At 53.2% G+C, this 17,578-nt stretch overlaps 1 protein-coding gene across 3 annotated transcripts in view; it reads left to right on the forward strand.

Moving 5' to 3' along the window:
• The first annotated feature begins 1,525 nt into the window (after positions 1-1,525).
• Positions 1,526-17,578, forward strand: part of MTSS2 (MTSS I-BAR domain containing 2) — a 37,539-nt gene continuing 21,486 nt past the window's right edge. For 2 of the 3 annotated variants that reach the window (XM_051974611.1, XM_051974612.1), the window contains exons 1-3: positions 1,526-1,729; positions 14,078-14,139; positions 14,351-14,424. In XM_051974611.1, the coding sequence (XP_051830571.1) occupies positions 1,661-1,729; positions 14,078-14,139; positions 14,351-14,424 (205 nt within the window). In that variant the 5' untranslated portion in view covers positions 1,526-1,660. The remainder of the gene's footprint in view (positions 1,730-14,077; positions 14,140-14,350; positions 14,425-17,578) is intronic. The other variant, XM_051974613.1, reaches the window with a different exon arrangement.

The following is a 17,578-nucleotide window of genomic DNA, read 5'->3' on the forward strand; positions in this document are numbered from 1 at the left end:
GGAGCAGGGCTCGGCCCCCAGGGTCCCAGAAGCAGGACCCGAAGCCAGGATCTGCCCCCACACACACCTCGGCGAGCTAAAAAACGGGGTGGGGAGGGGGGCCGCCAGGGAGAAAGGAAAGGGGCCCGCCTTCCAGGATCCGACATTACAGGGCAGGGAACGAACCCAGCTTCCAAAATGTGTGCAGGACAGTGTCCCTCCGGGAGAGCTTCACAGACGGCCCTTGAGCCCAGCTAGCTGGAGGGATGGGCAGCGAAGGCTGGGACGGCTGGGAGGCCCGCGAGGGCCCTCGGGTTTGGCTGGGAAGGGGAGCGAGGATTAACGAGGCTGGCAAGGGAGCTTGTGGAGGGTTACCAAGGCGTGCTTGGAGAGAGGGGCACTGCACTGGCACCGACCAGTGGGACCTTCCGCGCCCTGAGCCGGCTTGCCACGTACTGGGTCCCAAATGGAAGGGAATGCTCATTTGCCTTCTAATTCATCAATCAGACAAACGTCCCGGCCTTGGAGCTTTAGAAGCACGTCCAAAGGGCACCCAAACTCTCGACCATCCTCCGCGCCCCCGAGACGGGCCGGACTGCTGGGGCGGGGTGGGGAGGAAATGGGGGGGAAATGGGGGGGAAGGAGGATTCCCAACGAGGCTTAAAGAACCTCGTGGGTAAACCGGCCGTCCTTCTGTGCGTCTGAACCAGGAAGGAAGGGAAGGCGCCCCTCCTGCCCTCCCCCGAAATATACCTTCCTACCCCGGGAACCCAGGAGTTTATGGAAGGAATGCGTGGGGTTTGTTTTTCCGGTTGCCCCCTAACCCCAGCTCCTCACTCGGGCTCGCTAATACACTGTCCGTGTGCCCCCGAGATGAGATAGTTCTGTCCCCAGCGGGCAGGTCACTCTCCCGATGCCCCCCTCCCTGCGGCTGACTGCGGGGGGCGCCTCCGCGGGGGTCCCAGTCCCTGCCTGAGGCGGGGGTCTCCCGAAGATCTCTCCAGCAGCGCCGACTCCCCGGCAGCGCCCCCGACTCCCGTGGGTCCCCTTTGTGCCGCCCCGCAGCCCGGCGCTGGGGGACCGAGCTCACCAAACCAGTAAGGCAGCCCAGGGGCTCGGGTTTCAAAGCGCTCCTTCCTGGTGCTGAATGGGCCTGCGCCGCCCCCTCCCCTCGGCGCGGCTCCCCCCTCCCCTCGGCTCGGCTCCCCCTCCCTCCGCCCGCCGGGTCCCTCCCCCTCTCCCCGCGCCCATGTGACGCCGGAGCCTCCTGGGCTCGGATTACCGCCCCGCTCGCTCCCCGCCAGTCCCCGGGATCGCCGCGCCGCGCTGCCCTGCGCCCCCGCCAGCTCCCTGCGCCCCCGGCCGCGGGAGAACGGACGCGGGCCGCTGCGGGCCCTCCATCCCGGGCCGGCCGCCTCCGAGGGGCGGAGCGGGACATGGCTGCGGAGGGCCGGCGGCTGCGCGCGTCCCCGGCCCGGGGGGCGGCCGGCCGCTGAAGCCAGCGCGGCCAGAGGCGGGGGCGCCCTACCGGCCGCCCGCGGGGCCCGCCGCGCCCAGCCTCGCCGCAGCCGCCCCGGGACCTGCCGCGGCTTTTTGTTCCTCGGCCCTCGCCGATTCGCGGAACCCCGGGAGCCGCGCCCCCGGCCCGCCGGCCAGCCCCAGACCCCGCGTCCCAGCCGGCATGGAGACAGTGGAGAAAGAGTGCGGGGCCCTGGGGGGCCTCTTCCAGGCCATCGTTAATGACATGAAGGTAAGAAAAGCGGAGAGAAAGGGGGCCCCGCCCCCTCGCGTCCTACCCGAGCCGCTCCCGCTCTGGGGGAGACTGCGCCCTCGGGGGACCCAGCCTTGGGAGACCCCCCCTCCCCAGCCGGCTGGCCTTCTGTCTGGCTTGCCGTGGGTCTGTTGCTTAGACCCGTGTGCTCTGGGCGACTGGGGGGGCGTCACTTGAGGGAACCTGTGTATGTATGTAGCTGGGACTCTGTGCGCCCTGATATGTGTCTGTGTGTTTCTGTGTTTCTGTGTGTGTGTGTGTGTGTGTGTGTGTGTGTGTGTGTGTGTGTGTGTGCGCGCGCGCGCGCGCGTTCCCTCGCGGGTGAGCGCGCCGTGGCCGTGGCCGTGGCCGTGGGCCGGCCCGGGCTCTGTCCTTGTTGTCTGATGTGGGGAAGTAGAGGGACAGGATGCTGGCGCTGGAGGGGCGGCGGGCGTCGGGGGCCTCAGCCTGAGGCTGCTGGACAGAGCCCTTCCAGAATGCCCGCTCTCCCCAGCTCCCGGAAAAAAAAGGCTGAGATGGGGCTGGGGAGAGGGAGCAGGAGGGGGGGGGGCAGAGTTGGCACTGGAACCAGCCCTTTCTCGGGGGAGGGGTGTCCGCCATGACCCCCGCCTCGGGAGAAGAGCTCCCGACGGCCCGGGAGGGAGCGGCCGAGTCTCTACGCCGCCCTTTAAATCCCTGGGCTCTGGCTGTTGGAGACTGGGTGCCTCCTCCTTTCCCCTCTCCCCCTGCCCCCATCCCCCCAATCCTCTTCCCTCCTCCCCCTTTCCCCCCTCTCCTCCCCCTGGCTCCTTGCTGCAGCCCCGGAGCCCAGACAATGCTGTCATTGCCAAGGCCAGGGGGGAAAAAATAATAAAGCCGGGAGAGAGGACTTAACTCCTTCCCCACCGGCCTGCATCTGTTCCAAGACCCAGGGACCGGGGTCTGGCTGGGCGCAAGTCGGAGCACATGTAGCCTGCTGACCCGAAGGGCCGGGATTGGTGGTTGTTACTCCGGGGCTTCCCCCTCCCCCCAGGGCCAGGGAGAAGGTGGGGGAGGGGCGACCAACCCCCACAGTTTCCCAGGCCGGTCCGGAGCTTGGGGGCAGGGAAGGAGAGGGTGGACTCAGCTGGGACAGCAAAGCCCCCTGCCTGTCCTGTCCCTTGGCGTGGGAAGAAAGGCCTAAAGAGCAGTCACATCCCTCCCTTCCCCAACCACCCCCACCCCCCACACATATGCTATTCCCTTTATCCAGGGTTCTTGTCTCCCATTTTTCTCTCCTCTCCCCTTCCCCCTGAGACCTTGCCCTATGCCCACCTTCCCCAAAATCAGGAAGAAGGAAGAGGCTCTCTTGTTTCCACAAAGGGAGATACTGAGTCCTGGGAACAAGTTCAAGGTCACCAGGGGGAGTTGGTTAGGAGTTTGGGAGCTTGCCCTGCAGGCTAACATCCCTCCCCATATTTCCAGTAGCCTCTCTGCCCTGTAATTGTAGCTTGGGAGGGAGAGAATGGAGCCTGTGAGTCTATTGACCCTTGCCTATCAGGGCTACCAGGACCTGGGGGATTTGGCCCAAGGCCTCAAGGAAGCCAAAAGAAGGTGGGAGGGGGAATCCTTTGCGATGGAGGGTCAGGAACTGGTTTGAGAGGATAGAGGAGGAAGGGATCTGAGGCTGAGGAATGGATTCGATCATGGACTTGGGGTGATTTGTGGGGGGCTCAATATAGGAGATGCCATCTGTCCAGAAATGGGACTTGGATGTTCTAGAGTTCAAACCATGAAATCACATGATATAGGCTTTCTTATCAAAGAATCCAAGTCCCTTCTTCCACTTAGTCTCCTCTCCTAGGGAAAGAAGGGGGAAGGGGGACGCCTTCATTTCTTTTTCTAGAGTCTGGTAAGATTCGGATTTGGTGAAATAGGACAGAGGGAAGAGCTGGAATTAGAACCCAGAATGCCTAACTCTGGGGCTACACTAAGGGGCGAGTAGCACATCCCTATAACATAGGGACACACACACAGCTCAGGAGGAACCCATCCAGCATAGTGCTAGGACAGGCAAAGCTAGTCCCAGCAGAAAACAGATTGAAAGTTGCTCCCATCCCTGTGGCGTTCTGGAGGCCAGCTCCCCTAGGGAGCCCCATCCCTCTGGAGGCCAGAGGGCATGCAGGGCAGAGCTAGGACCCTGGCACAGGCAACTGGAAAGCTGAATGTGGCAGGCTGCCCCGTGGCTGGACTGGTTGTACCACCACCATCTCTCACCCCCCTGCTGCTCCGGGACTGTTTTCCTACTTCTTAGATTTGGTGGGGGTGGAGAGGGAGAGTTCGACATTTGATTGGCTCCTAGAAGCATCCTCAGCCTGGGGCCTGATGTTCTAATAGCAGCAGGAGGCTGAAAAAAAAAAAAAAAAAAAGACTTTGAGAAATGTGCTTGGAGGAACTGGAGAAGGTGGTCAAGTCCTATCTCCCACCCTCCCCCAGCTAGTCAGTACCCCATGGATTCAACTGGCCCCACGCTTTCCATTCACTGTCCCAGCACCGGTCCTGCCTTAGTGAAGCAAGCGCTGGATTTGGAGTTAGTTGACCCGGGTTAAAATTCTGCTCCTCTTACTTGCCTGTATGACTTTCCCAGGTCTCAGTTTACTCCTCTGCAAAAAAAAAAAGGGGGGGGGAGGGGATTACCTGATCTTTAAGGTCCCTTCCAATTCTCCATCCTGTGAGCCTCTCAACATTGCTCAGTTATTTACTTACTATCCATATCTTTCCCCTGGCTTCCCACCCTAGAACTTGTGATTTTATCAACACAAGTAATTCCCCATGAGGATATCATTACCAACACAGATTGAAAATTAGCACCTGTTCTACAGTTCAATGTCTTGGAGAGTTGCTAAGGACCTGAGAGATTGAGTGACTTAGCCAGGATCACACAGCCAGTTCCCTCCCACCTGAAACTGGCCCTGATGCTTCTTTTGATCGATGCATTTCCCCCAAAATCCAACCGTTTGTCAAGTTTGAATCCCCCACTTACCCCTTTTCTAAGAGTCCCCCTATTCCCTAAGCTCCATCCCCCAGCACCAGCTTTCAGCTTCCCGGGCTCTCCCAAGATCAAATTTCCTGGTGTGTCACCTATTTCTGCTTTGGAAAAGGCATTGGGGTGAAGTGGAAGGTCCCTAGTTTTGAGGTCTGTTCCCTTCATTCCCGGGTAGCCTGGCATGATAAACTGGCCCTTGGTTTCCTCATGAACACGGTCTCTTCCTGAGATTCTTCCGGCTCCAGAACCCATGTTAATGAAAGTTGGGGCGGGCTGAGAAGGTCCAATTCCTCCAGAGTTGGACCCCCAGCAGATTCATGCTCCCCGAGACTTTGCCGAGGCTCTGGACTCTCCTTGCCTTTTTCTTCCCCCATACTTTTCCTTTTTTGCCTCATAAATAAGATAAAAGAGGCAGCTTTCGTTCAAAGATCTCATTCCCCAGGAAGGCAGGCAAACCTTAGTCTCCTTCCTCTCCCAACTATAGGACATAGTGTGGAGATACATCCTTGGAGCCCTTCCGAGACTCATTCGCCAATGTCGTTCTTCTTACTTATCCTCCTGTGGGAACAAGATCCCAAACTCCTAGACTTAAACTGGAAAGAAATTCAGAGATCAATCCCTCCCCATTCCCGATTTTATTGACAGATGAGGAATCTGAGAGGTTAAGGGACTTCCCCAGGGTCACATAGCTAAGAAGTGTCTGAGGCAGGATTTGAATCCAAGTTTTTCTGGCTCTCTCCCTGTTCCTCCATTCTGCCTGTGGACAGCCGAGTCCTTGCTTCTTGTGGATGGAACACGGCTGGATTGATAGGAATGTAGATTTCGATGAGCACACACAGAGTTCCAAAAAGGTTAAATGATTCACCCAGTGTCATCCAGATAGTGAGAAGGGTAAGCGTTTCTGGCTATCTGATCGCAGACATTTGAACAAGATGCCACGAGAGATGACTTAACTTCTGGAGCCTGAGGACATCAGAGCTGGAAGGATTTCTCAGGTGGGAAAATAAGGTCGAGAGAGGGGAAACCATTTGCCCAAACAGGTCATTACAGAGACAGCAGCGGAACTAGGAGCCTTTTCTCCTGACCTCCCCAGGCGGGGGAGTCCATGGTGTTTCATCACACTCTGGCTGCTGGCTCTTACCCCCAAATGCAAAGCTTGTTTAGGGCCAGCTGGCTCCTTGGGATCTGATGGATGAAGAAGGGTCCCGGAGAAGGGGGGAGGCCCCGAGGGGCCTAAATTTGTGGGGACCCCCAAGCCCGGGGGCTGATGCCAGTTTCTGGCACCTCCCGCAGACAGTACTCCCAGAGCCGGCTGTGGAAGCCCGGGGACCTGAGTCATCAGAAGCCGGAGGAGTTTGGAAAAGTCTATGGGGCCACCCCCCTTTACCCTCGCCCCCCTCCTTCTCCACCCTCCCCGTGGGGAGTGATGACCTCATCCATAAGGGCTTTTCCAGATTTTGGGAACATCCAGCTAGAGAGCAGTAGGGTACATTCAGGGCTGCGGAGAAAGGATAAAGGGGCCTTCTGGAAATGACTTCTCTTCCTTGTTTACCCCTCACCCCATGTCACAGAGCCAAAGCAGGGAACTGTGAAAGGCAGTGTCAGAGGGGAGAGAGGGCCTTGGAACAGCCGGGTCCCACAGTGTTTGCAGACCATCTCCATAGAGTTTGGGCGAGATCACCCCAGGGTGTGAGGCCCGTGGGGATTTTCCATCTCCATTCCATCTCTCTCCTTTCCCCCTGCCGTCCCTGCTGTGCCGCCTGCCGCTCAGATGCTAACATCCCCGAAGCCACCGATGTAAAGTGTAGCAAAGCTAGCCAGCCCCAAAGAATTATTATTAATACCATAATAACAGCAATTCGTATCATTACAATAACAGAATTATTATTAATATGTTAATAACAATAAAATCAGTATCATACTAATACAATTATTATCATAACAACAGGATTACTATTAATATAACCATTAGTATCATAATAATAGGATTATTAAGATAATAATAATAGAATAACCATTAGTATTATAATGATAGAATTATTATTAACAACAATATAACAATTAGTATCATAGTAAATAATTATTAATATCATAATAATAACAGAATAGCAATTAGTATAATAGAATTATCATTAATATAACAACAATGTAACAATTAGTATCATAACAGAATTATATCATAATAACAACAATCTCATCTCAACTCAGATCAGCATAAAAACATCATAACAAGAGGCATCAATGTATCATTTTAACAAAGTACTGTCATCTCATTTGATCCTTACAGGCTATTGTTATACCCATTCAAAAGACAGTTGAGGTTTAGAAAGTCCAGTAGTGAGTGCCTGAGTCAGGATTTGAATTTAGGTCTTCCTGGGTCTAAGTCCAGCCATCTCTTCACGGGGCTACCCATCTCTGTGTCCTCTGGCTCTCGAGTTAATGAGAAAATACTCCTGAAGTGCTCAGCACAGTACCCAGCAAATAGTAGGCGCTTAATAAATGCTTGATCCCTCCCCTCACTCTACTGGTTTCTCCTACTACTATAGCCTTGCCTTCCAGTTTCCCATTTTTAATTCCCATCCTTCTTTGGGAAGGACTTATATCTGTCCAGTACAGTAAGTGGGTATCTTTGCGGGGACCCCGGAGAAAATACCCTCTGTAAACAGAGGAGGCCTCTGAGGGCTAAGCGGTCTCCGCAGGTCCCGACTAGCCTCTCCTTGCAGGGTTCAAGCCTTATTGAGAGGTGGGTGCTCAGGGGAACTGATTTTCCCCAACCCAGTCGTAAGGAGGGGGTTTCCACGCGCTGAGGAGCCCAGAGCAGCGTGCTCTAAATCACTGGCCCGGTGTTTGTCTGAGCTGCACATTCACAGGGTGGCCAGGAGCCTTAGTCCTTAAGCCTCCTCCCTGAGACTTCCTGCCTCGTGAGGTCCCTTCAGCCTTGAGCCCTAGCTTCCAGGAGCTCCTCATTTCTGGGGGCTCCGCTTTTAGAACCTCTGGCCCTCCCTGCCCTCTTGGCCAACAGCCCGGGCCATTGGTGATGTTCCCTCACTGGGGCCTAGGGACCCTCAGACTTCTGTTTTAGACTGATTCCCCACCAAGCCCCTCTGCTTCCCTCCTCCCCAACCGAGATCCTCCCAGCAGCACAAACATGATGTGGAGGGAACGCTGGACTTAGGGGGATGAGAAGTCCTGAGTTCAAATCCCGACCCTTCTACTTAGAGCTAAAGACACTTAACATCCAACTGAAACTTCTGTAAAATGGGACTGAAAAATTTTGGGAGATAGCGAGCACAAACTCTGAAGGTATAGAGACCCATGTGCCGGTGCAGCTGTGCATGGGGAGTCCCGAAAGTCTCCCCCCAGCTCAGATCAGCATCTCGTCTGCAGCACAGAGCCCGAGAGAGCTCACCCGGGACACCTGTTCAGGTAACACAGCCAGCAGGGCTGAACTTGAACTCAGGGCCGCTTGTCTCTGAAATCAGATTGTGGACCTAGCGTTGTGGTGCTTAGTTAGCAGACTCTTCAGGCCCCCATTTGGATTTTCGTGGCAGATACTGCCATGGTTTGCCATTTCCTTCTCCAACTCGTTTTACAGATGAGGAAACTGAGGCAAATGGGGTTAAGTGACTTGTCCAGAGTCACATAACTAGGAAGTGTCTGAGGCTGGATCTGAACTCATTAAGAAGATTCCTCCTGCTTTAGTGCTCCATACAGTGTGCCATCCAGCTGCCCCAGTGCCTAGCTTAGTGTCTGGCAGAGAAAGGAGAGATGAGTGTCATTTCTTCTCTCCTTCTGTCTGTCTCTCTGTCTCTGTCTTTCTCTTTGTCTCTCTCTGTCTCTTTCTCTTTCTATCACTTTTTCTCAGTCTCTTTCTCTCTGTCTCTCTCTCTCTTTCTGTCTCTGTCTCTCTCTCTCTCTCTCTCTTTCTATCTCTGTCTCTCTGTCTCTGTCTCTGTCTCTGTCTCTCTCTCTATCTCTTTCTCTCTGCTTCTCTCTCTCTCTGTCTCTCTGTCTCTCTCTGTCTCTTTCTGTCTCTCTGTCTTTCTATCTCTCTCTGTCTGTCTCTCTCTGTCTCTCTGTCTCTCTGTCTCTCTGTCTCTTTCTGTCTCTCTGTCTTTCTATCTCTCTCTGTCTCTCTGTCTCTCTCTGTCTCTCTGTCTTTTTATCTCTTTCTGTCTTTGTCTTTTTATCTCTCTCTGTCTTTGTCTTTTTATCCCTCTCTGTCTCTCTCTGTCTAAGCCCAAGTCTAAGTGAAGAAATGTTAGCCGGAAGCCAGTTGCTAGGACTTGGGTTCTACATAAATCCTTGGGCTTTTCTAGGCCTTGCCCATCCCCTCTGGCTGTGGGAGCAGTACCCGGGGCCTTCTCTGGCTCTGATTTTGGGTTTGAGATCTGACATATGTACAGGGTCCACGTGCCTGCAGGGAGCTCCCTTCTGGCCCAGGCAGTTCCCTGAGACTACATAGTCTCTCTGGGCTACCTCAGTGGAGGGAGTGTCCCCACCGGGAGTCCCTACACTTGTTGAAACACCTTCCCCTCCCCAAACCGGTGGGAGTTGGGGTAGCCTGGGCCTCCCGACAACATTAAGCACAACTACACACCAGGAGCTCTCCTTCCTAGAATGTCTTAAGGCTTCTGCTCTCCTGGGCGCCGGCCGTCCCTCAGACACATCCCTTCGCCGTGTCCCTGACCTCACTTTCCTCCTCCAAGGGGAGAGGGTCTGGCAGGGCGAGCTGACACGGCTCTTCCCCGCCCCCTCCCCGAGCTCTGTGGCTCCATGAAGTTCACCACTGAGGTTGAGCTGCCCGTCTCTCCGGAGGTCACTCCTCAAGGCTTGGTTTGGCCCACACCAGCCCTGCCCTGTCCCGAGGGGCCTCGGCCCCCCCGGCCGGAGCCCACCGGCCCCTGCCCCACATTCTCAGGGACCAGAACATGGCTGGATGCCCAAGAAATGGCTGCAACGGTGGTGCTCCCTCAGGGATCCCTCCCCTTCCCGGGCTCAGGGACTGGCTCCTCATCCCAACAGGAGGAAGTTTTTGTGGCACCATCGGGATCAGGAGGAGGGAGAAGGCCAGCCGGGGGAGCCTGCGGGATCAGGGTGGGGGAGCGGGAGGCCTGTGGGCCACAGCTGCCGGCCACTCCCTGCCCAAGGATTACGGGGCTCTGAGCTTCTCAAATATTTGCCTTCCCTCTCCCGGGACGCTCAGGCTCCGCTTTGGGGGCTGCTTGGTGTGGGTGGGAGGCTGTGAGACAGGGTGCTTCTGTTCCTGCGGCTGATTCGCCTCCCCTTCCCGTCCCAGCCTCCCTGTGCCCACAGTGAGACCTACAAGGGAGTGTCCTCGGCCTGGGGAGGTGATGGAGTGGGGAGGGCGGTGGCCACGTCGTGGCTCCCTCCGAGCCTGGAGGACTACTGGGGGAACGGGAAGAGAAGCCAGGTCCAATGCTCGGGCGAGCCGGGTCCAAATCCTGCTTCAGACATTTACTAACTAGGTGACCCCTGCCAGGCCCCTTGGCTCTCTCCCAGACTCAGACCCCTCCAGGGGGATTATGGGGCCCAGATGGGGCCTTTGCAGACCTCAAAGTGTCAGCCAGGCTTCAGGACGAGTGCCCCCCTCCAGTGGTTCTGATGGAGCTTCCTTTCCCACCTTCCTGTGGGGTCTCCCCTCAGGAGGCTGGCCAGACCCCTCCCCTAACACCAGGGTTATGTCTATATCCCCTCTTCCTCTTTTTCTGTCTGTCTGTCTGTCTCTTAATCTGTCTCTGTCTCTCCGTTTCTTCGTCTCTCTGTTTGTATGTGTGTGTAGGTGTTTCTATGCTTCTGTCTCTGAATCAGTCTCTGTTTCTATTTCTTTCTGTCTGTCTCTCTTTGTTTCTGTCTGTCTCTTGGTCTCTCTAACTCTGTCTCAGTTTCTCTGTGTCTCTGTGTATCTGTTTCTGTCTCTGAATCAGTCTCTGTCTCTTTCTGTTTGTCTCTATGTCTCTGTCTCCATCAATTTCTGTTTCTTTCTCTGTCTCTGTCTGTCTCTCTCTCTCTTTGTTTCTTTTTCTCTGTGTCTCTCTTTGTTTCTGTTTCTTTCTGTCTCTATCTCTCTGTTATCTCTATCTCCATGTCTCTCTGCCTCTCTGTGTCTCTTTCTCTCTGTCTCTGTCTCTTTCTCTCTCTGTCTCTCTGACTCTCTATGTCTCTGTCTCTGTGTCTCTCTCCTCTCTGTCTCTGTTTCTGTTTCTTTGTCTCTGTCTGTCTCTCTATCTCTGTCTCTCTGTTTCTCTGTCTCTGTCTCTGTGTCTCTCTCCTCTCTGTCTCACTCTCTGTTTCTGTTTCTTTCTCTCTCCGTCTCTCTGTGTCTCTGTCTCTGTCTTCCTCCTTCTGTCTCTCTTTTCTCTCTCTGTCTCTCTGTCTCTGTCTCTCTCCTTCTGTCTCTTTCCTCTTTCTGTCTCTCCTCTCTCTCAGTCTCCCTTTGTCTCTCTGTGTCTCTGTCTCTGTGTTTTTCTGCCTCCCTGTGTCTCTCTCTATCTCTGTCTCTGCCTCTCTCTGTGTCTCTGTCTCTGTCTCTCTCCTTCTGTCTCTCTTTCCTCTCTCTGTCTCTCTGTCTCCTCTCTCTCTGTCTCTGTCTCTATCTCTCTGTCTCTATCTGTGTCTTTCTGCCTCTCTGTGTCTCTATCTCTGTGTCTCTGCCTCTCTCTGTGTCTCTGTCTCTGTCTCTCTCCTTCTGTCTCTCTTTCCTCTCTCTGTCTCTCTGTCTCCTCTCTGTCTCTGTCTCTCTCTGTCTCTATCTCTCTGTCTCTATCTGTGTCTTTCTGCTTCTATGTGTCTCTATCTCTGTGTCTCTGCCTCTCTCTGTGTCTCTGTCTCTGTCTCTCTATGTCTATCTCTGTCTGTATCTCTTTATCTCTCTGTCTCTGTCTTTCTCTGTCTGTGTGTGTCTCTCTCTCTGTCTCTATCTCTATCTCTCTGTCTCCTGGGCTTCCTCTGCAGAAAGTGACCTTGGGCTGCAGCAGGAAGGCCCTCCTCTCTGTGCAGGTGGGCTAGTCCACCCCGGGCCTGGCCGAGGGGCCCTGGAGCTCAGGTCCAGCGAGGCCATTGGGGGGGCTCAGCTGCCATCCCATTTGGCCCCTTGGCTCCCGGCTCTGGAACCCCCAGCCTTGGGCTTGTGAGGGCAGAGCGTGGCCAGCGCGGGCTCAGCCTGTAAAGGGCTGTCATAAAGGCGCCATTGAGCGGCCCGACCGGGGGCGGGCGGGCCGCGGGGGCCAGAAAGGCCCTTAAGAAAACCGCCCGACTTGTTTTGCCCAAAGCTAAACACAACAGCTCGGATCTGGGCCGGGGGAAGTGTCGGCCGCCCCTCCTGGGCCCAGACGGGAAACTCCTTCCTCCTCTCGGGGCCAGACCGGGATAAAGGCCACACTGTTCCCCCCGCTTCCCCCCAGCGTGGGGAGGAGAAAGCCACTTCTGTCCCCAGCACAAGCGCCTCATTCAGGGCCCGGCCGCTGGCTGTCCCCCCGAAGCCAGCGGGGCCAGCCCGGACCCCAGCTTAAGGCGGGGAGCGGCTCACAGCAGTACCCAGCGTCCCCGAAGGAGCGAGCCCCCAGCCAGCCCTAGGAGAGGGGGACGGCTGACCGCAGGAGCTAGTGAACGTCCTTTTCTGGGCCTTGGCTGGACAGACATATATCCATACATACACGTGCACTCTCACTACATATGTACTATGTATTTCCCCCCCACGTCGGGGACTTGCAGCTCCCTGAAATAAGCACAAGGGCCGTCTGGGGGATATTTTATGTTCTTCTGGGACCCACAGTGAGCCAGAGGCCGCACACACATGGAGCTTAAAGCTTCTGGGAAGTTGTCCCCTGATTCTTTGAGGAGGTGGGGGTCTGTGGGTATGGACATTTTCCTTTGTTAGTTTTGCTGAACATTTCCACACCCCCTCTTGTTATTCTTTGATAATAGCTGTCCAAGAGGGAACGTGAGGAGCGATGCATCAGGAAATGTAAATACAATAAAAAATAAATTTAAAATTTTGGGATAAATAAATAAATGAACCTTAGGTGAATTAGTCTGAATGCAAATATAGTTGCAGGGTTTGAGCCACGCTTGTGTCCCCTTTCCTTTAGGGTTAGGGAGTGGAGAACAGAACGGTGGAAAGTCTGCTTGGGTCCTTTGGACAGGACGGTCATTCACTGTTCTCCATCTCCCCTGAGGGCAGGGCTGGGAGGAAATAAGGAGCTGGCCCGAGTCCTTCCGGGCTGCGCTCTGGGCTGCCTGTGGCTGGGACTCCCCTCTAGGAGCAGGGAGGGTCTGGGAGATGGGTCTCCGGGGCCTCTCTTTGACACAGCCCTGCTCCGGGCGGCACAGTGGGAAAAGTGAGAAGACCGATTCCAAAGCCTGGCTTGGTCACATTAAGCAAGTCTCTTCGTTTCTATGTGCCTCAGTTTCCTCATCTGTAATATGAGGACATTGGACTAAGACACCTCTTGCAGCTCTAACTCCATTATCCTGACAATTGGAGAGCCCGTCTTCCCCGTCCCGCCCCTGTCTTTGGATGGCAATGCAAGGTCAATGAGAATAGAGTGCTAAGGCAGCTGACAGACCTGCTGGACATCGCTGCTCCCCCGTGTCATCACTCCCAGCCTTCTCCCCAGCACCAGCTGCTGTAGTGGGGGAGGCAATGAGAATCGGGTCTCTGAGCCACGGGGCACTAAGGGGAGAGGCGTGCCGGATCCCTCCGCCAGGGGCCCAGAAAGGGAGAATGGCCTGCTAACCCCCAGACCCAGGGGCTCTGGGGGGCCCCCAAGGCCTGCTCCCCCCGAGGCTGGGGGGCAGAGTTTCTACCTCCATTTTGGCTGCCCTGTGAGAAAAGCTTCCTCTGACTCCCCCTCACGGCGTGCCAGGGGGGCCGGCAGCGGGGCCCAGCTCTCGCCGTCTGTGAAGGTTGAGTGGGCCATAAGCTCTGGAGGACAGGAGCCGATCCTAGTCTGAGTCTGCGCCCCCAGTGCGTGGCTGGAGCAGGTCCTTGGTACCCGGAGAGGGACTATCTACGTGGCTGCTGTCCAGCCTTGCCCATGTCAGAGAGGGTCCCCACCAGGTTGGCGTCCTGGGCGTCCCATTCTGGGCCGTGAAAACCATGAAGACCATTTACTCAGCTTAGAAGAGGTTTGATTTGCATGAGACGGAGTCCCCAGGCCCGCAGAATGGGGGTCCTTGGACCACTGGAGTATGGGGAAGGCGCAGCGTACCCATTTTCCACTGCTTGTCGCAGGGTAACCGAGGCCGGGCCCAGGGTTGGAGAGCGGTTGCCATTCACTCCCGTCTCTTTCTCCCCACAGAGCTCCTACCCCATCTGGGAAGACTTCAATTCAAAGGCCACTAAGCTGCACTCTCAGCTCAGGTGAGACCCAGCACCGCTGCTCAGTGCCGCCAGGAGGGGCGAGGCTGGTGACTCCCGGGGGGCAGCCCGGGCTCCGGGCCTTGCCCGCCGCCCCTCCCGGTGCCCGTCCTCGGTGGCCAGGAGCAGCTTCCTCTCGGCGGGTTGGCTGGGAGGGCTGGGGCTGCAAGGGGACCAGCCGGTCAGTGACTCCGCCATCCCCTGTCTCCCTCAGGACCACCGTCCTGGCCGCAGTCGCTTTCCTGGATGCCTTCCAGAAAGTGGCCGACATGGCCACCAACACCCGAGGTACGAGGCTGGAAACGGGCCCGGGGGGCTGGGAAGCAGGAGCCAGGAGGTAGAACGGGGACAGGTGGCGCAGCAGGGATGGGGAGTGTCCTAGCCAGTGGGCAAGTGGATTCACTTCTCTGGGCTCAGTTCTCCCCGTCCTATGAGATGAGCCTAATTCTCATTCTTCACCCCCAAGGGCACCCCAAGGACACGTGAGATAGTGGGAGGGAGGCGGGGGAGGGGGGTTGCTGTTCTGGTGCTGCTGGTCCTCCCTATCTCCTGGGCAAACAGCACCATGGACAGGGGCCAGCTCTGGGATGGGGGAGACCAGAGCCTCCATCTGCTCCATCACATGGGATGGATGCCTCTTGAAGCCGTCTCCTTCTTGTCCTAAGGGAAAAAAAACAGGGGGGAAAAGGGAGTGTTACCCAGACAGTTACATCCCTCAGTTGCCTTGGGAGGACTCAGCAAGGACTGGAGAAGTTTTGGGTTCGAGGTCCAGCCTTGGACCCATGTGACTAGAAATCCCAAAGAGAGACAACTTGTTGCAAGGGAAGGAGCCCTAGATTTGGGATTCGCAAAGCCCATATTCAAAACCTACTTCTACCACTTAGTTCCTGAACTTGAGGTCATGTGACGTCATCTGTAAAATAACTGGGCTGCACTAGATGGTCTCTGGGGTCTATGATCCTATGAAGAGGGAGAAGGAATTCCCAGTTTGTTGGCTGACCAGTTAATCAATTAACAAATACTTACCAGTTAAAAATTCAATTAACAAATTAAATAATCCTAAATTAAAGCAAATAAATACTTAGTTAATAAATTAACTAACTTTAATTAAAATATTAAATAACTTAATAAATGTTCTATTTCTGAGCTTCCTAGTCCCAGTACAAAGAAGTTTAGGATACGGGCCCCTCCTCTTAAGGAGTTCCTTCCTTGGGGAGACAGACGGTGAATTATAACTAGTAGCTTAAGGCAGGGAGTGTTCAAAGTCCTTAAACAGTTACTTCAGACAAAAGCGGTCCTGTAGAAGGCTTCGTGTCAGAGACTGGTATTTTTTCTCTGTGTCTCGTAGCTTTCCAGAGGATTAGTGATGGGCTCACAACCTTAGCACTGTCTCGTTAAATGCATTTATTCATTTAACAGTCATTTAAATACCTACTACAAAATACTAAACTAAGTGAATCTAGGGAATACAAAAACTAAAATACAAAACTAAGTGAATACAGGGAATACAGAAACTATAATATAAAACTAAGTGAATACAGGGAATGCAAAAACTAAAATACAAAACTAAAAACAAAATACAAAAATAAGTGAATACAAGGAATACAAAAACTAAAATACAAAACTAAGTGAATACAGGGAATACAAAACTAAAAATGAAATACAAAACTAAGTGAATACAGGGAATACAAAACTAAAAATGAAATACAAAACTAAGTGAATACAAGGAATACAAAAAACTAAAATACAAAACTAAGTGAATATAGGGAATACAAAAACTAAAACACAAAACTAAAAATGAAATACAAAACTAAGTGAATACAGGGAATGCAAAAACTAAAATACAAAACTAAAAATGAAATATAAAACTGAATACAAGGAATTCAAAAAACTAAAATACAAAACTAAAAATGAAATACAAAACTAAGTGAATACAGGGAATACAAAACTAAAAATGAAATACAAAACTAAGTGAATACAGGGAATACAAAACTAAAAATGAAATACAAAACTAAGTGAATATAGGGAATACAAAAACTAAAATACAAAACTAAAAATGAAATACAAAACTAAGTGAATACAGGGAATACAAAACTAAAAATGAAATACAAAACTAAGTGAATACAGGGAATACAAAACGAAAAATGAAATACAAAACTAAGTGAATACAGGGAATACAAAACTAAAAATGAAATACAAAACTAAGTGAATATAGGGAATACAAAAACTAAAATACAAAACTAAAAATGAAATACAAAACTAAGTGAATACAGGGAATACAAAACGAAAAATGAAATACAAAACTAAGTGAATATAGGGAATACAAAAACTAAAATACAAAACTAAAAATGAAATACAAAACTAAGTGAATACAGGGAATACAAAACTAAAAATGAAATACAAAACTAAGTGAATACAGGGAATACAAAACTAAAAATGAAATACAAAATTAAGTGAATATAGGGAATACAAAAACTAAAATACAAAACTGAAAATGAAACAGGCCTGGACCTCAAGAAGCTTACATTCTGCTGAGAAGAAGCAATATTAACTCAATAACAACGTGTACAATGTTAACATCAGGGAGGATGGCCATTCCAACTGAGGGGAATGGAGGAGGCAGCCTGGGAGCTGAGTATCCCAAGAGGTAGCAGTGAGGAGGGAAGGCACATCAGGCATGGAGCACAGCCCTTGAAAGAGAATGGAGTTGGGAGATTAAGCCTTGTGCAAGGGAGAGTTTGGCTGGGATGGAGGCTGTGTGTAGGAGCTGCCACTGAGGCCCTGGCCGGTCAGGGAAGAACAAACACTGCTCTCACTGGAGAGGGAAGGCTTACATGGCTGTCCCAAAGGAACAGCAGAGATGAGGTGTTCATCTCACGGAGCAGCAGGGATCGCCAGCTGGACACGGTGTTCCTACTCTACCTCTCCTCCACTTCCCTACCCTGACTCTGGGACAGTCAGCTCATTATACTCCTGGGGCTGAGACAGAGCCCGCTCTGTCAGGGCAGGGTTAGTTCCCTGAGTCCCAGAGTTAGAAGTGGCAGTTGTGGAAGGCAGTGGAGACCTCCAGGGACGCAGGGAAGATACCTAGCTGTAGTCAAGGGCTCTGGACACTCAGGCAAGATATAGCAGTCAACAAAAAACTTAGTCATTTATTAGGTTCAACCCACATCAGAAGAGAGAGGAAGGGACCCTTGAAGTCCCAATGGCCTCACCCTCTGCAGAGAGTTCTGCATTTTGGGGTCAGGGGCAAGAAGGGGACTGCACTTGATCTGACAGACATGGGCCCTACAGGGCACAGGTGCTAAAGATTGGTGCCCACTTGAACAAAAGTTCCCATCACCTCCTGTTAGAGCATCCAGAGCAAAACTAGCTTGGGACTCCCATTTAGGCTGACACAGCAAATGGAAGGGATAGGTACGCCCCATTTCTGAACCCAGGG

This window comes from Antechinus flavipes, chromosome 2, assembly GCF_016432865.1.
Source record: "Antechinus flavipes isolate AdamAnt ecotype Samford, QLD, Australia chromosome 2, AdamAnt_v2, whole genome shotgun sequence".
NCBI classification, from domain to species: Eukaryota; Metazoa; Chordata; class Mammalia; order Dasyuromorphia; family Dasyuridae; genus Antechinus; species Antechinus flavipes.